Raw genomic sequence first — 26371 nt, 5'->3', positions numbered from 1 at the left:
GGTTCAGGTTTAGTATTACCTATTGCTATAATAAGTACTTGTATTTGTGGAACAGGACTGTAAAATAAAGTGCTACCTAAATATTAGTATAGAAGTTAAAGACACTTAATATACTTGCTGTTTCTTTGTAATTGTGAAATTGTGAGAGAAAAAATGCTAGTGTCATTTCTGACCACATCACGTATTTCATCACTATTTGTTTCTATAAGCCTATCCCTGCAGATAAGACTGTTTACACTTTGCACACTGTGTGTATGGGTGTGTTTGAAACACGTCACACTTGCGTATCCACATCAACGCTATAAAAGTGCAAAAGCTCAGATTCCAACAGACAGCTGGACAACAGTGACACTGCAACACCGAAACACAGATCCACAATGAAGGCCTTGTTCGTCCTGTTCCTGTTGCTGCCTCTCTGCATGGGTAAGTCAGGAGCCGCTTGCATTTCTTGTTTGACCGAATCACATCTGATCATTTACTGTCTGCTCAAGGTATTGTACTTTGTTGTTGAACTAGCTGAAAATAGATGAAATGACGTGGATTTCTACGGCATCAGCTGTTTTTTGTCTTCCACACTCACTTTATATTACTGTGTTAAGTTTAATTGAAATATTGCATGTTACTACAATAGGTATTCCCAAACAATCCAAAGACGGTCAGGTCTGGTGAATTGGAGACACTAAACTGCCCTTTAGATAGATAGAAACTCAGCATGCTTTTTTATTGCCTTTAGAAATCATCATTCGAAAGTTTAAATACTCAAAATTCATCCTGTACAAATCATTTTGAAATGGGACATTCTGTCACCATGGAAACAGTACTTTAAACCCTTTTAGCTGCTCTGGTGTCATGTTTCATATTACAAAATGTACTGCATTATTTTAGAATCAAAACTTTTTCTTATGTTGGCGAAACGTTGGAAAGTTATGAGACTCGAGGTTCCATATTTGGTGATTGTTTTGTGATAGAAGTGATAAGTGATAGAAGTGATAAGTGATAGAAGAGAAAGAGAAAAAGTCAATGGAATGTCACCTGGTGGCTATTTTTGGTACAACCCCAAAACAAATTTGCCTTTGGCTAAGCCACACCCTAGAATGTAGATTGACCAATCACAGCGCAGCCAAGAACGAGCTCCCACAGAGGTCCGACACTTTTTCACAGCGCTCCATTGACTTTAACACAGGCGTCTCATATTTTTGGTCTCGGCCGGCTATTACCGTCGTAGTTTTATCAAAAATATGGTTAAACGTTGTGCCTGGGGCATTAGTAACACAGATATGCGTTTCTCAGAGAGGTTGGAGGGGGGTGTCCGTTTTTTTCCCTTCCCAAACCGAAGTCAAATCCTGACAAGTGTCGTCTAGACTCTAGCACACACTGCTAATAAATACAACGTTATACTCGCGTAGTCCGTTTGCTTTGTAATAACGATTATAGAAGTGAATAGAGACCTCCAGCTTTGCATGAACAGTGTTGCTCCTTGATATTGTGAGTCCCAGCCTCCATCTCCATTAGTAGGATATGCGGTGGGTCATTTGTTGACTGTGTGACCGTATGCTTTTGCCTCTGTTTGGATGCCTTGTTGTTCCTTGCGTTTCACCTGTATGTCGTGAATATAGCCTTCGAACGTATATTGCAGCAGCTTTTGCCTACTTCTATCGGACACTTTATTTGCTGCTTTATAAAAGTTTGATAAAATTTCAGCAGGAAGAGCTGTCACAGCATAAGCCATGTTGATACCAGAGCCCAGATGAAGTTTGTTTGTCGGACGTAGCAACAGTAACTAAGGGGGGCGGGGCTTAGCCAAAGGCGAATTCTCATAGGAACCTCCATTTTTGTGATAACTTCAAATTTGGAACTCAACTTAGTTAGACATACGGGTTTGATGAATACACTACCGTTCAAAAGTTTGGGGTCAGTGAGAATTTTATTTTTATTTTTTGGAGGAAAGAAATCAATACTTTTATTTATCAAGGACAGTAAAGACATTTATAATGTTACAAAAGATTCTATTTCAAACAAATGCTGTTCTTTTGAACTTCCTATTCATCAAAGAATCCTAAAAAAAAACAAAAAAAAAACTGTACAACTGACAGACCAACAACTGTTTCAACATTGATAATAATAATAAATGTTTCTTGAGCATCAAATCCTCATATTATACTGATTTGTGAAGGATCATTTGACACTGAAGACACTGACACTGGTGATGCTGAAAATTCAGCTTTGATCACAGGAATAAATGACACTTTACTATATATTCACACAGAAAACAGCTGATTTACACTGGAATAATATATAATACTATAACTGATTTTTGTTGTATTTTTAATCAAATAAGCGCAGCCATGGTTAGCAGAAGAGAATTCTTTTAAAAGTATTTAAAATCGTACCGACCCCAAACTTTTGAACGGTACTGTATATATATATATATATATATATATGTAGTTTAAAATAGAAAAAGTGATTAGTAAGCTACATTAGCCTTACAGTAAACTTAAACTTCTATCATTTTTATTTCACACTTTAATTTTTTCCCAAGCGTTTAGATTTTAGCTATAATCTGCTTAGTACTTCTTTAAATTGAGACCAACCTTAGGTTTGTATTCCAAAACATTCATAAATTACAACTATTTAAGGTCGGCTATAGTGCATTTTCTCACGTCTATGTTCAAAAAGCAGGATGACAGTTAACAGGTAGAGTGTTTATTAGGTCTTTTAATGCAGGAACATTGTAAATGTCTGAAACCTCATTGTACTGTTCTTACAACAAACTATAATGGTCCGTTTGTTTGTTTGTGGTGCAGCGGATCATTCCATCGATTGCTATGGGGAGGATTTCCTGATGGTGAGGAACATGGTCCTGCACTGCAAAAGTAAAGTTCCTCAGGCCTGCTACACCAGAGGTAAATGAGTGCGCAAACTGCACGCTTCCACATTACGCAATCAGATCAAATCCAATTTTAAGATCAGAACGATTTCATCACAATGTGACTGACTTACCGTCGGTGTGTGAATGGGTGAATGTGAGGCAATATGTAAAGCGCTTTGGTGGCCATTGGGTTTATGAAAGCGCTATATAAATGCAGTCCATTTACCATTTTAACTTCTGTTGGAAACATCAAAGTTGTAAGTAGGGCACAACTAACAACCTGGTGTGAATTCCATTTTTAAAGTCATCTAAACTTTGAACAGTTAAATTCATCTGATTTTTAGTTGATTTTAAGACATTTAGCACATCACAATTGCCCATGGTCTCCTCATTTTGTAGATGTTTCAAACCCATCATCTAGGAAAAGGAAGATAATATTTGATAAACATTTGATTTGTTTCACATCTTCTCTTTCATAGTGACTGGAGAGAAGGGCTGCGTCAGCATGGACTTCTGTCAAAGGAAAGGCTGGAAATGCTGTTTTGAAAGCAAGTGCAATGCTTGATCTTCACACTAACAGCCAGCTTCCTTCATCACCATCCTTCTTTATTTTCCAACACCAATGCAACAATGTGACTTTAAAAAAAGAAGAAGAAAATTGTGACAATCAGACTGTGATTTCGTGTTCTTAATGTAGAAATCGGCTTGTTTACGTGCATTCTCATAATACAGTGAAGAAATAGTATTAATCATCCTGAAATCAACAAATAAATCAAGGTTTATTGGTACAGCAGAGAACAGGCAGTTTTTCTGAGTCAGGAAGAAATGCACACAACATAACCTCTCTCTCGAACACAGACTGAAGCAACCACTAAAGAACAAACATCATTCAAGGTCTGTTGCTTGTTTACTGGTCCAAACTTCAAAGTTTACAGGGGTATCAAGCTCTTTTTTTAATGTGTGTTTTATTTTATTTTTTGCTGGCTCACACAACTGAGGGGTCAAGGTTTTGCTGGAATGACTCGGACTCTGTTCGCCCCTGTTGGTAGATGTTGCAACTACACCATCTGGCAGAAAAAACATCTTTCTCCATTGACGGTCATTCAAAATTAGCTGTGTATTCTAACAAAATGTAGCATGAATTTTAGTAAGAGCTACTCAACTGAAAATCTCAAAGGCACAAAGTACAATCCCATTAGCCTCAAGGGCATTTTTCATATTCGTATTATGAACATTTTAATTAATAATCACAGTAACTATACGAGCGTATGGGACGCTCAGAGGGTTCAGTTAAGCACTAGTAGAAATGGTGGGGAGTAATGTATATATCAAGACATATGTGTTATAATTATTGCATACATAATATTCTTTCTAGCAATGCAACCCAAAATGTTTTTATGTTACACAACCGAACAGTAATAATGCCTATTTTTGATTAAGCAGTGAAGTTTACCAATGGTATCGGGTGCAGCGTGGGGTTTGATCTTAACATGGTTGCGTCCAGAATCGCAGTTAAGTCACCTTTATTTATATAGCTCTTTTACAATACATATTGTTTCAAAGCAGCTTTACAGTGACGACAGGAAAAATGATGCCTTTCGGCTGTTGTTCAGCTGTGTTGATTCAGTTCCGTTGTAAAGATCATCAATTAATAAATTAGTTCATTTCATCTATAAAGCAGTTTTGCAAAAAAACGATGTCATTGCCCAGCTCAGATCGGTTCTCATACAACAGCGTCAGTACAGTCAGATCAATAATCCTGTTAAATATTAAGTGTCCCCACTAAGCAAGCCAGAGGCAAAAGTGGCAAGGAACCCAAACTCCATCAGGTGACAGAATGGAGAAAACAAACCTTGGGTCAGTTCTCCTCTGACCAACGAACGAACAGTGTATGATTGTGATTCAGGCAGCATTACCGGTCAGAAGTCAGACTGGGATCAGTAGCATTTTAAAGTTCCTTTTGCTTGAAGAGTGATTCATCATGCTGGTCTTGAAGAGGTATGGAGCCGGATCTGGCCATAGGGTCTGTGTGGAGAACCTGTCTGGTTCTTTTGTCTCTGCTGAGGATCTGTGCCGATGTGTCGTGTCGACGAAGCCTTAACAAGGGGATTGTCTAGTAGACACGGTCTCTGGTGACATTCAAGGCTGCCTTTTGGTCGTGTCCAGGTGCAGGTCCACCATCTGATCTGGATACGGACCAGATCCAGCTGACTGTGGTAACCTCAGGGGATAAGGATGAGACAAACAGACTAATATTAGTTTAGATGCCTTTCTTCTTATGATGTAACGAGTACATCAGGTGTGTTACCGGTTCCGGTTAACCTAATTGATCATTCAACTGATTTGAATAATAAAAATTGAAGTGTATGCCAGGTTAAAGAGATTTTAGTCTAGATTTAAACTGACAGAGTGTGTCTGCTTCTCAATGTTAGGAAGACTGTTCCAGAGTTTAGGTGTTAAATAGGAAAAGGATCTACCGCCAGCAGTCGATTTTGATATTCTAGGTATTATCAACTGGCCAGAATTTTGAGATCGCAATAGACGTGAAGGACTATAATGCGTTAAGAGCTCACTCAAGTACTGCGGAGCTAAACCATTTAGAGGTTTACAAGTAATTAGCAAGATTTTAAAATGTATACAATGTTTAATAGGGAGCCAGTGCAGTGTTGATAGAACTGGACTAATATGGACCAGCTGGAGTTTGTTTAGTATGCGTGCAGGGCAACCACCCATAAAAGCATTACAATAGTCTAGCCTTGAGGTCATGAACGCATGAACTGTTACACATTTATCATTGAGAGCATATGACGTAATTTAGATATATTTTTAAGATGGAAAAATGCGGTTTTAGAGATGCTATAAACGTGGCTTTCAAATGAAAGATTGGTATCAAAGAGCACACCCAGGTTCCTAACCGACAACGAAGACTTAACAGAGCAGCCATCAAGTGTTAGACAGTATTCTATGTTATATCCAGAGGTTTTTTGTCCAATAATTATAATCTTGTTTAATTTTTTTTTAAAATTAAGTAATAGGAAATTACTAATCCAATTTTTTATATCAGCTATGCATTCCGTTAATTTAGTAAATTTGTAGGTTTCGTTGAGGCGCGAGGAAATATAGAGCAGAGTATCATCAGCATAACAGTGAAAACTAATGCCATGCTTCCTAATGATATCTCCCAAGGGTAGCATACACAGAGTGAACAGCAACGGTCCTAGTACTGAGCCTTGTGGTACTCCATACTGAACTTGTGATCGATATGACATCTCTTCATTTCCTGCTACAAATTGGTAACGGTCAGATAAGTATGATTTGAACCATGCTAATGCAATTCCACTAATGCAAATGCCATTTTCGAGTCTATTAAAAAGAATGTTCTGGTCTATAGTATCAAATGCAATGTAATAATGCATACTTCCCTACTACATAATAGTTGAAAAACAGTATGTGACAAAAGAAACAGCATGTAAAGCAAGTAACAGCTACTATTTCTGGTGAGATTCTGAAGTGTGTATACGATGGATGATGAGGTGAGGATTGTGAATGGCAGTGAAGCAACGCAACTGATCCTAGTTGGTCACATGATAATGACAAGATTGCGATATAGTACACCTGCGTCCGGAACACATTCATACTTGTACACTTTTAAACACTTTTTAGAGGCCGAGAAGCAATTACTTTTTCAAAATGAGTACCTACTCAAAAGAGTATGCGATTACAGGCGCAGGCCTGGTTTGTGAGAAAAAGAAAACTTGTAGAAACAACAGTGGTGTCGGACTTTATACTGACACCTACTGATGTGGATGTAGAAGCTGGCAAAAGCATTTCAGGTTTTCGGTTACAGAGGCCACACACCGGTGCTTTTGTCGCCCATGATTAATTTATCACATAACAAAAGAGTTGAATTATAGAGAAAGTTAAAGAGATAAAGTGAGCAATACTCAGCTGGTCATGAGTGTACACTGTTTTAAACATTTGTCAAAAGTATGTTTTATTATTATTTAGGTGTAAAACATTAGTGAAAGATCTTTAAATGGATAAATGGTAACACTTTAGAATACGGTTCCTTCGTTAATTAACTACACAAGAACCAATGAGTAACAATATTAACAATCTAGTAACTATTATCTAACAAGAAACTCTGATTAACGAACTAGTAAGTAATAGCACACAGATGAAAGTGGTAGTTCACTATTAACTAATCAATAACTACTATTTTTTTAATGCTTCCCAGAGACCTAGTGAAAAAGTTTATTAACAATCAAGTAACTTTTATTAACTAAAAATAAACTCTGATTAACAAATTAGTAAGTAATAGTGCACAGATGAAAGTGGTACTTTACTATTAACTAATCAATAACTACTATTTTTTTAATGCTTGCCAGAGAACTACTGAAAATTTTCATAATTCATGCAAAACTAATCAATAACCAATGCAGGACAAATGACTAGCACTACATTAACATTTTAACTGCTACTGTAAACAATACACAAGGTTGTTTACATTATTAATTTGTAATAGCAAAGCAGACTTATGATTTGGGAAAGCTGTTAATAATTGGCCTATGCTGTCTATTTATCAACTGAATAATTTTAAAGAAATGGATTTTTAAATGCAGTTGTCGGGACCTTACTTGTCCTGTGGCCAATTTTCCGGCATTCCTCTGGACTGGCATTGAATCACTAGAGTAATGGTGAGTACTGGGACATATTGAGTCTTCAGCCACCCTAATACCATATACAGTGATTTTATTATTTAATACCTCCACAAAAAATATGTTTTTATGTATGTCTCCTAGCTCATATATATGTGTGTGTGTGTGTGCATGTCTTGTGAGTGAGAAGATTCTACACTTTATAGGCTTTTCATTAGTAACTACTGTAAGAATCATGGGAACAAACTAGTAATGACTCAAGTGTTACTACATAGTTCTATGGGAATTACTAATTATTTGGATCCTTATTCTAAAGTGAAGATCATGGGAACTAACTAGTAATGTCTCATCTGTGCGGTGCGCTATTACTTACTAGTTCATTAATCAGAGTTTTTTGTTAGTTAATAATAGTTACTAGATTGTTAATATTGTGTTACTCATTGGTTCGTGTGTAGTTATTCATTAATGAAGGAACCGTATTCTAAAGTGTTACCGGATAAATGACATCTCCAGAAGAAAAACACAACAACTGTTTTTAAAATGTTTCTTTATTTTCTAAATTCTTCAGTATTTTCTGCCCATTGGCAGGAATGCATAAGAGACAGATTGGCTCAAACTTTGTCACAAGAAAAAAAAGAAAAAAAGTTGCCTTTCCAAATTTCGTTAACATCATTGAATCATTTGCATAATCAGGATCATCATTGTTGTTTTCATAACGGTCATTCTTTTCATCAAAAAAAGTTTAGCTTTTTCTCCGCACCATTATTCGATGAGTTTATAATCAGACACCCTGCAAACAGTAAAGCATTTGGAAGTCCAGAGCTGTACTCAAGCCCAACATTTCCTCCAAGTGTAAATACAATCACCAGCTGGACGTTTGCATTTCCTCTCTCTCCCGTGTATGTTTTGGAAATTAGCTCTTGGATATTAGCAGATATAAAAACACTAACAACAGTCTCCTCAACGGTGAAGGCCAATACATTGATATCAATGGTTTCTGCGTAGCTTTCCTCGTGTTTTTGAATACTCTCTAAAAATACCCAAAACCCTCACCATTACTACTTCCAGCACACCATTCTTTTCAACATCAAATAACAAGGCAGATCATCAGCAACATTCAAACAGCATTTGTGTACTATGCAACGCTCCGTTCGGCTAACCGCTTTCAGATAAACGAGTATGTTCTTGGAAGTGGCAGGTCTACAGAAAAGCCCTGGAGTCTCCAACGCATCCGAACTCATGCCACAAGGCGAACGATCCCTCACTTTTCTTGCGGATGAAAACAAGCTCCTAAATCACTAAATGGCATGAAGCATTGCCCTTGCACTTCAGAGCACCGCCCTCCCCACAAAATAGTTATATACATACAGGTACACCAATATATACACAATAAAGCCAGCCCTGAATGCAACAACAAAGATGACAACGAAGGTGTGTGAAAGAGCGACGTACCCGCCTTGTGTAAAGATTCTGAGAGTTGCCCTTTTGATATCAATGCTGTGTTGAAGATTCATGAGGCCAGACGTTCAGGCAAGTGGCCCCAAAAGTATTTTGATACTTAAGTCACACTAAAAGAGGTCCGAATGCCATTACATTAGATCCAATATGAATGATAATGATCGCTTTTATGAGCCATTTGTCAGCTGGTGATTTTAGTGCATGTATTAAGTGGGCACTTTCATCTCAAGTTCACACTGGTGTCCTAGCAGAGGAACCACAGAATCACATTAACTATCAAAATGATCCACTAACGTTTGACATCCACAATGTGTCACAGTACTTTTGTCTTCATTTTGAACTCATTCAAATGTCTTTTTTTGCGAAATGTCTTGCTTGAAAAGTGTGCATGTACCATGTTTCTATAAAGTAAATGCCACTTGTATTTACTTGACACTTCCCTAACTAGGCCTAATGCTTTGAAATTCATACATTTTAAGTGTGGCTTAAGTGTCCCACTGTACAGGTTTTGCCTAAGACAAAAAAACATGGAAAATCTAACTAAGGCAATCTCAGTGAAAACCTTCCCACTTGCTTAAAAAAAAAAAACAGGAGTAGTCCATAAAGCGTACATAAAAAAAGGTATAAAAAGTTAACTGCAGACCAGCTGAGGGGCATTCAACTACACACCATCTACAGCGCAACAGTTGCATAAACACACAAACACCACACTCCATCTACCCATCTAAAGCCACCTAATCGACTATTACATCATCCATTTCATGCACTTCACTTCATGCAAATCACCTGGATCAGACACACATACTGTATGAATGTGAGGCAGTTGAGTCTTGACATCCTTCAATACTGAGTATCTGAATGCTGATGTGTATTATATTAAACACATCACAGAAGATTGTCATTCTTTCACAATAAAAGGAAGGAAACCCAAATGACTGTAAAAGTGTATTTGTACCAGGTTTCCCAATCCCATACGCCATTACAGCATCACATCCTGAAATCTGAGTGTGTAAACCATACCTTTGTCCACAGAGACTGCACAAACAGAGCAATTCAATGCTTCCCTCGTAAAGCTGGTTTGAAAGCTGTTTTCATGTCTTAATATTGATGATTTCGGTTCTCGTTCATCAAGCAGCCGGAGGAATCTCTGTCTTAGCAGCTGCGCTCGTGTTTCTCTGATTTTGATTCTTTTTCTCGGAAATCAATCGCTTCATCTCATGATACTGAAGCATGTAAAACCCATAGCTTGTATATTGATTATTTAGTTGAGCTTCTTTTTCATCCATATTTCCATGCATTGTTGAGGGAAACCCATAAAGGCTTGGGAGCATCCTCTATCATGGAATCATGGAACAGTGTTGGTATCATAATATGGTAATACCATGGTATTTTTTGAGTAACCCCTAAAGCAGGGGTAGGCAAGTTCGGTCCTAGAGAGCCGCTGTCCTGCAGAGTTTAGCTCCAACACTGAAAAAAACCTCTCCTGCCTATAGCCTTAGTAATCCTGAAGACATTGATTAGCTTGTTCAGGTGTGTTTGATTAGGGTTGGAACTAAATTCTGCAGGACAGCGGCTCTCTAGGACCGAACTTGCCTACCCCTGCCCTAAAGGGACATGAGGAAGATACCAAAAAAAAAATTAGATGGGAGAAAAAAATATTATATTGCGTTCTCTCCCAAAAGTATTGTTTTCCCCTGAGAATTTTTGTGTGCACTCGCCAATACTTGTGTGAAATCGTATGAGGTTGGAGGAAAAACTATACTTTAGTGCTCGAACGCAAAGTTTCTCTGGTGAACGCAATACTTTTTCTATTGAATGCAAATGTTTTGCAAGAGAACGCAAGTTTCTTTATATATATATATATATATATATATATAAAGATACCATACTAAAATGCCATGATATTCCGTCCTGTCAGTGTCAAAAAAAGGCCCAATTTTCCTGAATTAGCCCTATGGTACGAACAATACCATAATAATACCAACAACAACAAAACGGTATTATCATGGTACTTTCTGGTGCGATTACAAAAAGGAGTTGAGGGAAACATTCGTTATTCCTTTGACTTTCTCTTTTAGACTCTCTCCAAAAAGAGTGATCCTGAGAAAATGTGAGGGAGAGAGGGAATGAAAGAAGCGGCGACTCGCGTGCACATACACACTCACGCACGCACATTTAAGACTCGTTTAATCTTTCGTTTCTCTCATACGATAAAAAACAAGAACATCTCAGTCCAGTCCCAAAATGAAACCTAAAAACAATCGAGTCTCAGTGAGAAGAGAGTCGTTTGGATGAAGGATTAAAACGGATGGGATGAATCCACAGAGGAGATCTCCAGTCTGAAAGGCAGATGTGAGGGTGGTACGGCATCTTTAGACTGACGCTGGGGGGATTTATCGCCATGCAGACCCCATCTTGAGGCAGGTCAGGCTCGTGTGCTGTTTATGGCTATTCTTCTGTAAAGAGGCGATGATAATCATGCCGAGTTGAAATTCAAGGTGTCCTTGGACTACGGCCTGAATCGTTGAGGTCCTCGAGTCCGACCAATGAGCCGGGGCCCCTGTCTGGCGTCACCAGATATACATTGTCCAGTAGTTTTTGGCTCAGGGAAAGATGCTATTCAAGCATGCAAATCAGCTTCACATGCAGTCCTCCACCAATGTTCACAGAGAATACAAATGAGCATCATGTGACCTCATTAAAATGGTTATTTTAACATCATTCACTCACCCCCATTTCGTTCCAAACCTGTACGACGACTTGCCTTCTGTAGAACGCAAAAGAAGATATTTTGAAGAATGAAAGTCAAAGGGGTCCATTGTTGTTTTGGACTCAACTGACTTTCCTGGTATTTCTGAAAACATCTTCGAAACATCTTTAAAACACTTCAAAACAACGTCTTTTGTGTCTCACAAAAGAAAGAAAGTCATACAGCTTTGGAACAATATGAGGATGAGGATTTTTATTTTTTAGGGAACCATCTCGTTAAGCGAGGAAAATCAATAAGAGTCTTGCTGTATATGCCAAATGCCAATAGATTGAAAGCATGTGTCCATTTGTGTGTTAGTCTGTGTATATGAACTTGCACTTTGTTTGGATCTAAAACTGGTAAATCCTTTTCCCTCTTTTTCCCCCATGTATCACAGTTACTGATGTATGCATGTGTGTATTAGTGTTCGTGTGGTCAGTGTAAACCTGTAGGTGTGCCAAATCTTTTCAGAGGTTTTCAACTACACATTCCTAATCCCTCACCATCCGAGTCGGACCAACGCCTCCACGACCACATCCGCTGAACAAACCGTCAACGTAACAACAAACTAAGACACGAAATGAAAAGAAAATCTCGAAAGGATAAAAACTGAGAAGACTCTGCTTTTGTAATCCGACAGGAATTGGAGCAGGCGAGAGAAGGGGTCGGGCCGCTTTATAAGGGGGGGTTAAAGGGCATGCCCTCGTCACTGGGCGTGGCCGTATCGTCGCTAGGCTCGAGGCTGTCCTTAGGGCTCAGGGTGCTGTCAGAGAGGGACGTGGCCTCATCTGAAGGGGGCGGGGTCTCGGCCGAGCCATCCTGCTGTCCATTAGGAGTGGCCGTGTGCAGGGGTTCCGGGGGCGTAGGAGGGGGAGTGTTGGTGTCAGGCTGGGTGCTGATGGGTAGCGAGGCTGGCACCGGCACGGGCTCAGTAGGAGTGTGGGGGACGCTGGGTACCGACGCCACAGGGCGAGGGGTGGAGTTGTGCAGCAGGGAATCGCCCAGGCCCAAGCTGGAGTCGCTGTGCACCAGGGAAGAGGTCTTTTCCACCAGACGCCACTGCATGATGCTCGTGTCCTTGCCGCCCGTTGAAATCAGGTGACTGTCGCTGTGCATGAAGCTCACGTTGGTCACGTGACTGCTGTGGGCGCTGTACTTGTGGCTTGGGGCCTGCAATTAAATAACATAACCAATCAAATTTCAGATAAATCAATGACATAATCGCCCTGGCCTTAGGAAATTCACTAGCCTGGTTAAAACCAGACCATTCTCAGTTGTAACTGAGTTATGGTCTGGCAAAGCGTCATAGACAAATCATTTCCAGAGGGGCGTCACCAACGGACGTCGCGGATAGACCTAAACCCAATCAGAGCGATGAAGGAGATGACGTATGCAGAGCGGCGGAGACACATCTCCGAGTGTTGTTCTTTGCTCGGTTTTTAACTAAAAGGGAAACGTTCAAATCGCTTAAAACAGACGCGATAGCTGACTCGAACGAGTGATGTTCGACGGCGGCATCCATCTTTGTAATGTAGGCTACAAAATCTGCTTTAAAATCCCAGCGCTGTCGTCATCGTGTAAAGCCCGCCCCAACGTTTCTGATTGGTGCCTCGATTTCGGCGGATTGGAAATGGGCTTGAATGAGCTCTTTGCCAGACTAACTTGCAGAGCAAATCTAAATTTGCCGGAAGTTGTCTGGGTTTTCCCAGGCTAGAAATTCACCCAACTACGTTCAGACTGCAGGAAGATGATGATTCAAATCCAAAAAATTTTTCTCATATGCGAATCAGATTGTTTTTTTCCATAACAGTGTAAACAGCACATGGAATCTGATCTTTTTTATTCTGATTTGGGCCACTTCCAAATGTGGTCCTAAATCAGATACAGGAATGATGTTTAGCAATGCGAATTTGCAGTCTGAACCGTCATATTTCATGCGACTTTCACATCACTACATTCGTCACAGTTCTGTGCCAAGTGTGCCACTCAAGTCCTAAAAAAATGTGAAGCCAAACCGCCTCGATCGCCCCCAGGTGGCTGTACGCAGTATAGGTCGTAAACCCCGCCTCTCCATGTAACGTAATGTGACATGAGACAAACTAAACATCAAATTACACATCAACAAATTTGTTCCAAAGACGTTTTCTGACAAACCACGTGTTTGCTTCTGTGATCATCTCTCCGCATGCCATCGGGATAAACTGCTCTAAGCTATAGTAGTGAAGATGGTGTGAGTGACAGACCTTTGGTCTTGAGCAGGGATACTGGAAAAGATGCACTTTACAGAAGTCATCAGCCAGAGCGATCACCTTCCTGTTGTGAGATCGCACCAGGGCATTGATATCTGTCCCGTCTGAGCCCTCCGGCCAAACACCTGTAACACACACACACATCACAACACTGTGACTACAAGAAAGATTCTATCAATTTAATAACTACCGTACATTCATCATGAGCCTGTCACTATTAAAACAATGTAGCTTTTCAAACAAGTGATATTTCCAAGAAACGTGGAAGAACAAAACATTACATCATGCTTATTATTGCCTCGTTTGTTTTTCCACCAAGCGAGACATAAACGGGTGTATCACACACACTTTTCTAGAATGTTCTTTCCCATATGCAAGTCATTTTAGTAATTCAAAGGCTATTTTTACACTGTGAACATTTCAACCAATCATAGATCATATTGATGTGGATATGTTTGCACAAGCTCTGTGTCACCATCATATCAACAGATAATTCAAATTACAATGTTATGATAGATCGATTATAAAGTATATTTGAGACTATAGACTATACCTAGGAAGTCTCATTTTTTAAGTTTCATTACAAGCTGTTCACACATTGGCAATAGAAAAAAAAGAAGTGATTATTACATGAACATTCTTACATATAGCCCCTTTAAACAATTGCATTGATAAATATGGTTCATCACTGCTTTTAATTTAATACTATAACTTAAAATGTTTATTAAAGTGTTTTATTGTTTATTCTTTATTTTTTATTTTTTTTACATTTTTATTTAATGTGCAAATTTGTAATTTAATCTTAAACTGGTAGCAAGTAGTAATAAAATTCAATTCCTTCTTAATTTTAACAAGGCAAGGAATTTATTGAGAATATAATATTCATTAGCACATAGACACCTCACCAGTGTCAAAAACTATGATCATAAATGGATGAGGAGCCTTCAGCAAGATCACCAGCAGGAGGCAGAAGAACACCAGGTACAGGACAGACACACACACACACACTTTTCTGTAGCATCATTCATCGTACTGCTCTAATCTATTGGCTCAGTGCTGAGGAATTTGTACAGTTCTACCAAATATTTTTCCAGTCTAATAAAGTGCTAAAATATGTGGATTTGTGGTGAAGACTGGGCTGTCTTTGTTCAAAAGCACACAGTGTAAATGTGCAGCCGTCTCCAGCATTACAGACAGCACACTCCGCTGACAGATAAAGTGACTTCTGTGGCCTGAACTACTTTTGGCTTTTGTAAATCATCCTGCTTAGACATGAAGTCACTCAGAATCGGAGCGAAATTACAACGACAGACTATAATTGCGTGAATAAAGACCGAGGGAAGCGAGAAGAAAAGGGAGAACAGATGACTGACAATCAGACTAATAAACAGGTGATGAGCAACATGTGTCAGAAAATGAGCTAAATATGACAAAACCTTCCTCTGGGGGACATCTCCATTTACACACACTATATATACGGCATATTACTAGACTGCATACTACTATAATGTAAAAAAAATATTTAAATAGAAAACAGTTATATTAAACCGTAATAATATTTCACAATATTACTCCTTTTACTGTTGTTTTGAGGATGAATATTCTTTTACACACACGCGCACACACACACACACACACACACACACACACACACACACACACACACAAAGTAAAAAAAAAAAAAAAAAAAATATATATATATATATATATATTGGGGTTATGTTTATAATTTACTTTATAGAAAAACAATAGAGGTCCGACATGTCCTCATTTAGACTGCCAGTAACTGTGTGTTGGTGTGTGTGAGCGAGAGAATGACTTAGACCCCCTCAAGACTGAACCACTGACAGGAAATGAGTGTGAAATAGAGCATACAAATACCAGACACACGTTTGGAAAAAACTGACGAGACATGCATACGCAGAACACACACACACACTACTCATAATACATAATCAATGCAGGCGTCCTTCTAACCAATTTTCAGTCATAAGTCCCATAATGCATCACTCCACAGATACTGACCAAAGACGTGGAACCCGAGCACACAGGTGTACGAGGCCCAGTCGATGTCCTTGCACTCAGAGCGGTTACGAATCAGCTTACAACCGTTTGGAATGTCCCCTGTGGAAGAGAGAAAACAAAACACAACGTTTCAACGACTTTTGGTCCAAAGGCAAACACAAACCACGAGCTGAAACAGTCATGGTGAGTTTTACCCAACCAAAGACACAAAAAATGTTATATGATCGGACATTAATGTTTTTCAGAGAGACTGAGAGCTTTTTTCTGCGGTCAGACACTTACAGTAAAGGATTTCATAATCTCCCGAGTTGGACATGATGAACTTGTTGTCGGGGGACCAGTCAAGATGTGTAATGTAGCTGGAATGTCCCTGAGGAAACAGATTAAAAGATTTGACAATGAAAAAGGGGGAAGAAAACAGTTCGGTAACACTTTACTTGAAGGGGTTTACATAAGACTGACATGACACCTTCATAACCATGACATGACATATGTCATGAATATGAAGTAGGGTTTATGCATGTTTATGACAACTGTCATTAAGTGTCTTTCGCTCAATAATGACATTTTTAATGCAAATATGACATTGTTTAAGATTGTCTTTGTTATGACATCTTGACATAAACCAATAAAACATAATCATTCAGTGTCTTTGTCATGACAACTTGACATTAAATTAAGTTAAACTGTCATGTGGTTGGTTTTGACATTGGCTGTCATGAGGCCATTATAACTGTGTCATGAATATTTTTCTTGACCTCAACTACAGTGGTACAAATTGAATTTGTCATTAAACAGTTATAATGGCCTCATGACAGCCAATGTCAAAACCAACCACCTGACAGTTTAATGTAATGTTAACCCATAAAGCTAAAGTGGTTTCTTAAGTTTGATAATTAATCTGCTATGTCATGTTTATGACAGGTTGTGTTGTCTTAGTAATGTCAAGTTGTCATAACAAAGACATCTTAAACAATGTCATATTTGCATTAAAAATGTCATAATTGAGCGAATGACACTTAATGACAGTTGTCATAAACATGCATACAACTTCCTTCATATTCATAACATGTGTCATGTCATGATTATGAAGGTGTCATGTTAGTCTTATGCACACCCCTTCAAGTAAAGTGTTACCAACAGTTCTATCACAGCATTTGTTAAATCAGAACGAACTGTTATGGATCACAGCGCTGCTGTAGGAGGACAAAGACGCTGACAGGAATAATTCCCCCCAAAATCAAAAGAAAAAAAAAAGTATTCCAGGGAACACAAAAGAAGACATTTTGTAGAATGGCTAAGCTCATCTTTTCCCTGCAATGCAATTCAGTGTTTTTATACGGTTTAGTTCCAAAGAAAGCACTGTAAATGTACATTCATTCTAAGACGTCAATAGCCACACAATATCTTTATGCAAGGAAAAGACCAAAACAATGTCAGAAAACTTGCATCTCCATATTTTGTCATTTTTGTTATTATTTTAATTTTATAAATCATCAAATTCATACAATCATTAGTCAGTCTGTGGGTTTTGCAAATTTTTAACCAATGAAAAGTAATAAAAAGAGCTTGTGACTAAACCTCGTGTCTCCATTGGATCCTCAAACTGTCAGTCAAACCTCATAGCTCCGCCCACCTCGACCGGTAATGACGTGCCGCACACGCTTCAGAGCGTCTCTGCTTGAGTAAATAATGAACTGGTTCTTTGAACAGGTACCGAGTTTTTAATGCTCAAAGAACGATATATAAAGGCTAATGTTTTATGTATTCGAGGAGCGGAGGAGAGTGTCTTAATCTAGCGTTTGTCATCGAGTCACAGCCAATACGGTCTTAAATAGCTTGTGTGAAGCACGTCGTCTTTAATAACTTTATTATTTTGGCCAAATGACAGAAAAAACTGAGCACCCACATTGCTAAAATAAACCCAATAACCTGTAAGTCGATGAAAATATAATGCGATGCACTTATTGCCTCAGATGCGGACAATCAAAACATGCATGTCCGAAATTGTTCAGAAAAGTAAAAGTATGCTAAAGCGTGCGTCTTTTTCACAAGGGAATTACACATCCTGAAGACTTGGAATGTGGCGTACGAGTTTGATCACTTTTATGATCGTTTTAGGGTCTTTTGTTGTCCTTTTTGGAACTTGACAGCAAATGAACATCCATTTTTCAATGCATAGAAAAGAGCAGCTTGGACATTCTGAAAAATATCTCATTTTATAAACATATCTCAATATTTCACAAAAGACACAGTCATACAAGTTTAAAACAACATAGGGGCGAGTAAATAATGATTTATTAGGTAATCCAGCTCAGGATGCATGAAATCAATTGAGTTCAAAAGTCTAAAAGCACTCATCTCCAGTGAGACAGGAACCGTCTCACAGACACGACAACTAATCAAAGGATTGGAAATAATAATGCATAAATAATGCTGGAAGGGTTTCCACCCAGCTCAATCTCTGCTCATCTGATTTGGCACTGACTTATCCGAGTCCACAGGCTTCACTCCCACATGAGCACTGACATCTTTATGTGTGCGAGTGTGTGTGTGTGAAAGCCTGCTATCTGCACACTATCTAGTTCCCTCTAGAATATAAAGATCACCTATCGCTCCATTGCCAGCTTTCATACACATCCTGACATGTGATTTATGTAGGTCAGAAGAAGCCCAGCGTTCCCACGCTGCACATGGTTTACGGCTCAACGGTGCTTTGCTTGGGATTCTCGACCTCGACAGTATTTGGACACTTTTGCACACTTAAGTCAAATTAAAAAATGTATGAATCTCAAATGAATTGCGTAGATAAACCTGCATTCAAATCCTGGATTTTGTTTCAAAACTAACTTCACTTTTCGGAGCCATTTTTACATACTTAATCAGCGTGGTGATCTGTAGTTCTTTTGACAAATGTTTTCTGGAAAATGTGTTTTTTTGAGGTATTTGTCTTTACAATAAATCACTCAGTTTAATATTATGAAGTTTTGCTTGCGTGTCCAAATCCGTTTTGAGGCCACTGTATGTGTTCATCGGCTCGAATCTGTGTGTGAGTAACATGCTTCAGCTACACAGACAGACACACACACACACACGGCCTGACAAGAACTGTCCACTTCTGCCAGTAATATCACAATTCAGTCATTCTATGAAAGGAGGATAATGTGTCCATTCTTGATGAAGGACGCTAAATACAGAAATCTGCTTTAAGTGTTTTTCAAGTGAAAATATTGTACGTTAAAACATGTGATGATGGTGTATTTTTTTATACATATTTTAAAGAAGTATATTACTGTTCATTAATTTGTGGCCTGTGAGATAAAAAAAATTATATTCAGCAAGGGTACATTAAATTGATCAAAAGTGACATTTATGATATTATATGTTTCAAATAAATGCTGTTCTTATTTAATTTATATTCAAAGAATTCTAAAAAATATGCATTATGCATCTGTTTTCAACATTGATAAAAATAATAATAATAATAATAATAAATGTTTCTTGAGCATCAAATCATCATATTAGAGTTAGATTTATAAATTAGATTTATGAAGGATTATGTGACTCTGAAGACTGGAGTAATGATGCTGAAAATTCAGATTGATGATAGAAATTTTAAAATACAGTAAAATAAAAAACTTATTTGAAATTGTAATAAAATGTTACAATATTACAGTTTTACTGTATTTTTGTTTACATAAACGTGAGCAAAAGAGACGGTCGTGTAATTCGATGTATATGCCATATAGCCAGACATATTTCTATTCAAAATTCAACATTTTGTCATGATAAAATGTGCAATGGTTTTCCCATTGAAAATATATCAAATCACATTTATTTTATATAAAAACAACTTTCTTTAAAACTGGATAATTCATTTGTGTCCATGAATTTGGGTTCACAATTGGATATTTCTGTCTGACAGAATGTATAAATCTTCCCCTGTAAGACCAGTTTCAGAGAGCTGTGATCTAGCACAGATGTGAATGCCATAAAACTCCTCAACAAGCGCAGGAGAGCTATCAGAAGACCAGCGGTGTGACAGAGCGTGTTGATGTGGTTCAGACACGCACAGTAAAGTTTCATTCTCCGCTCTACTCTGATCCCTCGCAATAGTGGAAATACACAAGAACACAGCCATCAAGCAATGACATGAACCGTGGAATAAGTTACTATCTTTTATTGATGGGTTGATGAAAGATACTTTAAAATGCTTTATCTTTGTATTCTTATTTGTTTCATACATGTCTAAACCATTTTCAACCAAAAAATAAGATTTAAATACATTAAAGGTACAATATGTAGGATTTTTGCAGTAAAATATCTATGTTTTGTTTAGTTGATTACTTACAATATCCCAAATGTTTCCAACTATTTGTAAATCGTGAGAAAATTTCGATGTTAACCAATGAAACGGGGCGTGTGAGCAGGGGTGAGGAGTCGCCAGGCAATGACGTCATATCCGCGTTAACCCCCGGTTCCCGCCAGGTTTGACCTCGTACTGCAACAGTAACCATGGCGATAGACGTTGACAACTTGTTCAAACATTTTGGACCATGGCAAGCAGACTTTGAGACAAAAAGAGGACTAGAACGAAGATCACCATCTTTCGAGATGCCGAGAGCGTCACGTCCGCGACTAACTTCGACTTGACAGAGACGCGAGTGTTGCATGTACTTTATTAGACAGGTGAGCAAATGTACATAAAGCTAATCAATGTTATTTAGTTCAACATGATGAAATGTTAGAATATGATCTGTATGTTATTCTAATGTTGATCTGCTAGTCTCATACAGCCAACAAACAACCTAACTAACAACATTCAACACACTCAAATGCCGTTTAGTGTTGATAGTATAACTGTTAGAGCGAGTGAAACAGCGCTGCGTTACCTCAAGTTTCATTCGTCTAATAAACTGACCTGGCGCTGGTAACGTTATACGTCTAGCAATCGCGCCCTGCTTCACACCACAGTCAAGTTAAAAACATCACTGTATTCACTCATCCATGAAAGATCCATCAGCTTGACGACAAGATCCATAATTCCGCTTGATGCTTTGCGTCATCGATATACGCCTTTGTTATTGTAAGAGGTTAGCGACCCCTGGTGGCCAAAAATCCTGCATATTGTACCTTTAAGTATTATTTTCAAAAACATTTATTTTTTTAAATCTTGAATAGATGAAATTTGTGTCAGGACAAGCACCAGTAGTAATGCTTAGGGAGTTAAACCGCCCCTATTACAGTATGCTTATTTCGGGTATTACCTTTCATGCAGTGTGTAATATATCTGTTTGTGAATGTAAAAGGTCTGCAAAGTTTCAACGGTCAAAGTGCAGATAAATGGGGTTATTGTGTCCTAAAAGAAAGAAGTGATTCTGAACTGCCTGAAACGAGTCGTCAGTAACTCCAGTCTCAATTCCTCCACAAACACTGTAAAAGAAGTTGCTGCCTTAAATTTACAATTTAAAGTACAATCAAAGTCATTTCACCATTAATTACATTAAACTGACTTAAAAAAAAATGAGTTGAATCTTAAATAACTTAATTCCTTAAATTAGTTTGACGAGTTAAAGTAATGTAAAAACATATTTTGTCATAACTTATTGATCATATAATTTTTTACAGTGTGTGCTGATATGGTAATGAGCGTTTGGTTTCCGATATGCGCTGTAAGCAGTCGACCAATCATAACAGACTGGGCCGTCTGACCAATCAGATTTCAGACTATGTGAGAAAAGAGCTGATGCTTGAACGTAAATTATGAAAACAAATATTTTTTTGACCTTGGATACATTTAAACCTATTGTAGGAGACCTTCAAAACTAAATTAGGAATTTTTAAAATAGCAAAATAGAGGCACTTTAATGCGCCTTCTGTTTAATTTCACAGTGAGCTGTTTTTAATTCTGTGCAAACAACCATGTAGACGTCAGATACTCACAGTGCATTTCCCATATCTGCTGTATTTGCGTCCCTTATCCGACACGGTGTAGAGGTAAATGAAGTTATCATGTGATCCCACTGCCAGCAGCGTGCCATCTGGGAAGAGATCGCGAAACGGTGAGCAAGAGGGACATTTGGCTGTCGGCTCAAAACACACACACACACACACACTCACCGACAGAGAAGCGCATCACTGACAGCTGCTCATTGCCGTCTGTGTGAATGGCCACCAGGTCTCGAGTCTCTGCGTCCAGGGCATACCACCTGACACACACACACACACACACACACACACACACACACACACACACACACACACACACACACACACACACACACACACACACACACACACACACACACAACACTGTCTGAACTGCAGCCGCTAAACCTTTTTAGTGGTAAATGGATGGATGCCAAATTTCCCAGTAGAGATGACAGGTCACTTACTTCCCTGAGTGAGTCCCGATGGCAACAACCGAACCGCTAGGATGGAAGTCTGCGCAGTGCCCGTGCTCCTAAACACACATCAATGAGGAGGAAAAAATATGAAAATATGAAATATGCATTGATTTGAGCTGTTTGAACTTATTTTCAATTTTGTTTTGCCTCGTTTAAAATAATGTTAAGCCATTTTACAGCCGTCTGGGAAGTGTGCTGTCGCCCCCTAGTGGTCCAAAGGTTTGGATAACTTTAAAGCTATTGTAAAAAAACTGATATGCGCACATCAACTAAATTCTGTATTATTGCACCATTACAAATGTAAACAGCCTGCATATAAGATGACAAGGGGTAGTTAGTGGATATCTGGGGCGAGGAGTCCTTTTTATGAAGTATCTTTCAATCTTCAGCGAGTGCTTTGATTATAAATGAACCGCTGTTACAATAGGCGCTTCTGTGAAAACGTTTTGGTATTAACCGAACTGTGCAACTTGTCTTTTTATTGATGCCTCAGTAAAAATAAAAGATTTGCAAGAACCACTTATGTTGTGGCATGTGTTGTAAAGTTTGCCAACAAATCCCTCAAGCACGTCTATTTATTCTGCTTAGTTTTTGGAGTTGCTTCTGGAATATTAAGCATATATTACATCTGGATGAAGGGAAAGTTTGACAAAGTCAAACAAACAGGTTTAATCCCTTTGGTATTTTCTGAATAATGAAACACTGGGCTATAAGTTAAAATACTGTGACATTTTGTTTTTGAATAATAAGATACAAAATGCACAATTTATGGCAGTAACCAGTGAGATTAAGCACAGAACATAACTGTAGTCCTAGTTGGTCTTAATTGGAGGCTGATGAACTATATTACCTGGAAAAAGGGTGGCGTATTTTGTGCATTATTACGAACAACTGTAATATTTAAATTAGCATTAGCTTGACAGTAGCAGTGTTTCCTATCCAAGGTTAAAAAAAGCTAATAAAGCAGCGGTCACGAAAGCCTATCGTTTGTGTGCGTTTTTAACCATTGCCGTTTAAAAACAATTCATTTTAAACCGTTGAAACGCAACACGCAGCGAAAGAGAACTTATTTCACTAAATGCCCGATCGTCTGAGAGACTGTTCGAAGCCGCTGCTCATAAAGTGTTTGAATAATGAGTTCTTTTTGCCGCCTAATTGGGCTCGAACGGTCAAATACACACACTTGTGTCAAAAATGCCCATCTTTATGTCTTAAGTGAAGGTAAACAGCTGAGAAAGAAAACGCATGTGTAACAGTATATTGGATCAGTGCATTCGCTCTAAAAGTGACAGCAGTGTAATAAACCGGCTGCCGTCTGTGCTATTAATGTTCATCAAACAACAAAAAAGAGAAAATCTCTCAATGCGCTTGACTGAATCACTTTTTCAGTCAGAATACATGTAGTTTCAATTTACACAGTGAAGATATTCAATGTTTTGTTAAACATTTGATTACTTTTTACGATTTCTGTAAGTAGTTTTTCAGGTAGGGTCTATTTCTTTGTTCTGTTGTAATTTGTCGTCTTATTGCTTGTAATTATTTTCTTTCTTCTTATGTTATCACTGACTGTTTACTTGTTTTCAGTAAGCTTGAGAGTTTTTTATATAGGGTAGCATTAGCTCTATTTGTGAAGAATTATGAAATGTCAATGGAATAAACATTTTTGATAATATAAAAACCTTATTTAAAGCAAAAAGAATATATAGATCATTATCGTGAAATACAATTACTCATATCATGATGTAAGATTTTGGTCATGTCGCCACCACATCTAACACTGAGCGTGAGAGCACATGTCCGCAGACGTGTGTTAGTGTGTGTGTGTCTTACGTCCAGCAGTCTGGTCCATTCCAGCGTGTGGTCCACTGAGCTCCAGAGACACACCTGCCTGTCCTGAGCACAGGAGAGGAACAGGTCCTTGAAGGGGTGGGACGCCAAACCCCACAGTTCATCCGTGTGCCCCTAAAAATAAAGACTCCCATGAAACGAACTCCACAACTACTGCAGGTAAAAGCACATGTGTGATAACCACTGGCAATGCTTTTGTGTGATTAAAGGGGTCATTTAAGGCCATTTTTGTACAAGTTAATATGAATGTTTAGGGTCTAAATGAAAACTTTGTAATATACTTTTATTAAAAATTCTCATTAGTATTGTAAGAAAACACTAATTTTACCTGGTCAAAAACAGCTCTGTTTTCAGCACGCCGTTTCAGTGCATGTGCCTTTAAATGATAATGAGCTTCGCTGACTCCGCCCCTCTGTTCTGCGGGTGTTTCGACACAACGCACGTGGAGTGTTTCCTTGACAACAGTTGAGGGTATATTTTGGAGAGAGAATGGCAGCGGGAGTCTCTGAGGACACATCTGTGCAACCGTATCAGTTTAAACCGGAGTCAGACCCGGAACAAGATGACGGCCAGAAGAAGTTCGACAAGGCTCGAACAGGACGTTTCTGAATGGTTGGTTAACGTAATGCCACTTTGATCTATCTTTGTATGCACTCTTGGCAGGGTAGAGTAGTGAGATACGAACGCTGTGTGTTTACTAATGTATACGTTAGTTCATTGACACATTGATGTTACAGCTAATGGTCATGAAAAACTTTTTTTCGCGATTTGCAAAGATTAATATAAAGGTTAATAAAACGTTACACTCACTTCTTCTGGAGGTGCAGAGGGAACATAAATATTTAGTTTATATAGTTGCTACCGATTCTTTTTTTCATGAGCAGCTTCTTAGCAAATCCAGCTTTATACTGACCCTCGTTTATAAAGCAGTCTGGTGTGTGAAATGATTCGCGCAAACATGAGAGCATTGACGTTGCTCGTGGGGAATATTCCCTTCGAAAACAAACTCAGCCACTGCGTCTTCAGCGGTTCGGATTTAGGAACATTAAAATGACTGTGTTCGTTATTACACCCAAGAACAGAACACCACAATCGCCATTCTGCTCCAGCGCATCAACAATGGCGGACTATGATGACAGCTCGCTCAGGGCGGGTCTGTGTTGAAACGCTGCTGTCAATCAACAATCGTGGGAGGGGCGTCCGTTTTATTGACGTCACACGGTCGAACGGCTCGATTTGAGGCAGGGGAAACCATATAAGGAGATTAAAACAAAAACACTGGATGGATTTTTATCATTATATGATGGTTGTGTACAGGCACTGCCAACACACATTTCAGTACAATCAACTTGTAAAAGTGCATGTACCATTATATGACCCCTTTAAGATCGACGTTATCAGCTCTGGTTTTAGAAGCATGTGTGTTGGAAATCCAGCTTTCTGCCCCTCACTGAAGGTGCACATGTGATCAGCGGTAAAGATGAAGTTTACCTGCACTTCCACCTGGAAGCCATCGTTGAAGGTTCCTCTCAGGATGAAGTTGCGTGACGTTCCCACCAGGAACTGCTCCCCCTTGCCCTCGGCCACAGCTCGAATGGTGCCGTACTGATCTGGGACCTGAGGGAAAGCACACAGACATCAGAGGTGTGTTATTTTCTTATGTTGCTATAAGAGCTTGTTATGTTTCTATATGCTATGGTTTACGGGTTACACTTTATTTTAAGGTGACAGTCACATTTAATGTATACTGTACTAGTGAACACAGTAAAAACAGTTAATTATGCATAATTACAAAAAACTAACCCTAAACCAAACACTAACCCTATAGTAGGTCCATGTCGTTAATTAAAATTACTCAGTAATTATTTCTGTGCTTACACTGTAACAACATCACCATCAGATAATGGGTTACACTTTATTTTAAGGTGTCATTGTTACAGTGTAATTATATATTTAAGTACTGTGTAATATAATGAACTACATGCACTTAATGTAGGGTTAGGGTTTGGTTGAGGGTTAGTTGCATGTAATTATGCATAATTTACTGTTATTACTATGGTAAGTACATTTAACATATGTAACAAGGACACTAAAAAAAGCGTTATCAA

General features: G+C 38.5%; 2 protein-coding genes across 6 annotated transcripts in view; one reads left to right on the top strand and one right to left on the bottom strand.

Moving 5' to 3' along the window:
- The first annotated feature begins 313 nt into the window (after window positions 1-313).
- Window positions 314-3657, top strand: wu:fj16a03 (uncharacterized protein LOC335475 homolog). Its single transcript, XM_056261915.1, has 3 exons — window positions 314-423; window positions 2805-2903; window positions 3349-3657. Exons 1-3 carry the CDS (start codon window positions 378-380, stop codon window positions 3432-3434), a joined length of 231 nt encoding a protein of 76 aa, XP_056117890.1. The 5' UTR covers window positions 314-377; the 3' UTR covers window positions 3435-3657.
- An 8214-nt stretch (window positions 3658-11871) lies between these two features.
- LOC130095202 (echinoderm microtubule-associated protein-like 4) overlaps window positions 11872-26371 on the bottom strand; it is a 136031-nt gene continuing 121531 nt past the window's right edge. For all 5 annotated transcript variants that reach the window (XM_056261892.1, XM_056261891.1, XM_056261888.1 and 2 more), the window contains 9 exons: window positions 25755-25880; window positions 24246-24377; window positions 22404-22471; window positions 22129-22217; window positions 21952-22049; window positions 16291-16378; window positions 16009-16107; window positions 13978-14108; window positions 11872-12904 (listed from right to left, as the gene is read on the bottom strand). In XM_056261892.1, the coding sequence (XP_056117867.1) occupies window positions 12410-12904; window positions 13978-14108; window positions 16009-16107; window positions 16291-16378; window positions 21952-22049; window positions 22129-22217; window positions 22404-22471; window positions 24246-24377; window positions 25755-25880 (1326 nt within the window). In that variant the 3' untranslated portion in view covers window positions 11872-12409. The remainder of the gene's footprint in view (window positions 12905-13977; window positions 14109-16008; window positions 16108-16290; window positions 16379-21951; window positions 22050-22128; window positions 22218-22403; window positions 22472-24245; window positions 24378-25754; window positions 25881-26371) is intronic.

Source organism: Rhinichthys klamathensis, unplaced genomic scaffold, assembly GCF_029890125.1.
Source record: "Rhinichthys klamathensis goyatoka isolate OS25496 unplaced genomic scaffold, OSU_Roscu_1.1 h1tg000188l_1, whole genome shotgun sequence".
Taxonomy (NCBI): Eukaryota; Metazoa; Chordata; class Actinopteri; order Cypriniformes; family Leuciscidae; genus Rhinichthys; species Rhinichthys klamathensis.
This window is presented reverse-complemented; position numbering and strand designations above follow the sequence as displayed.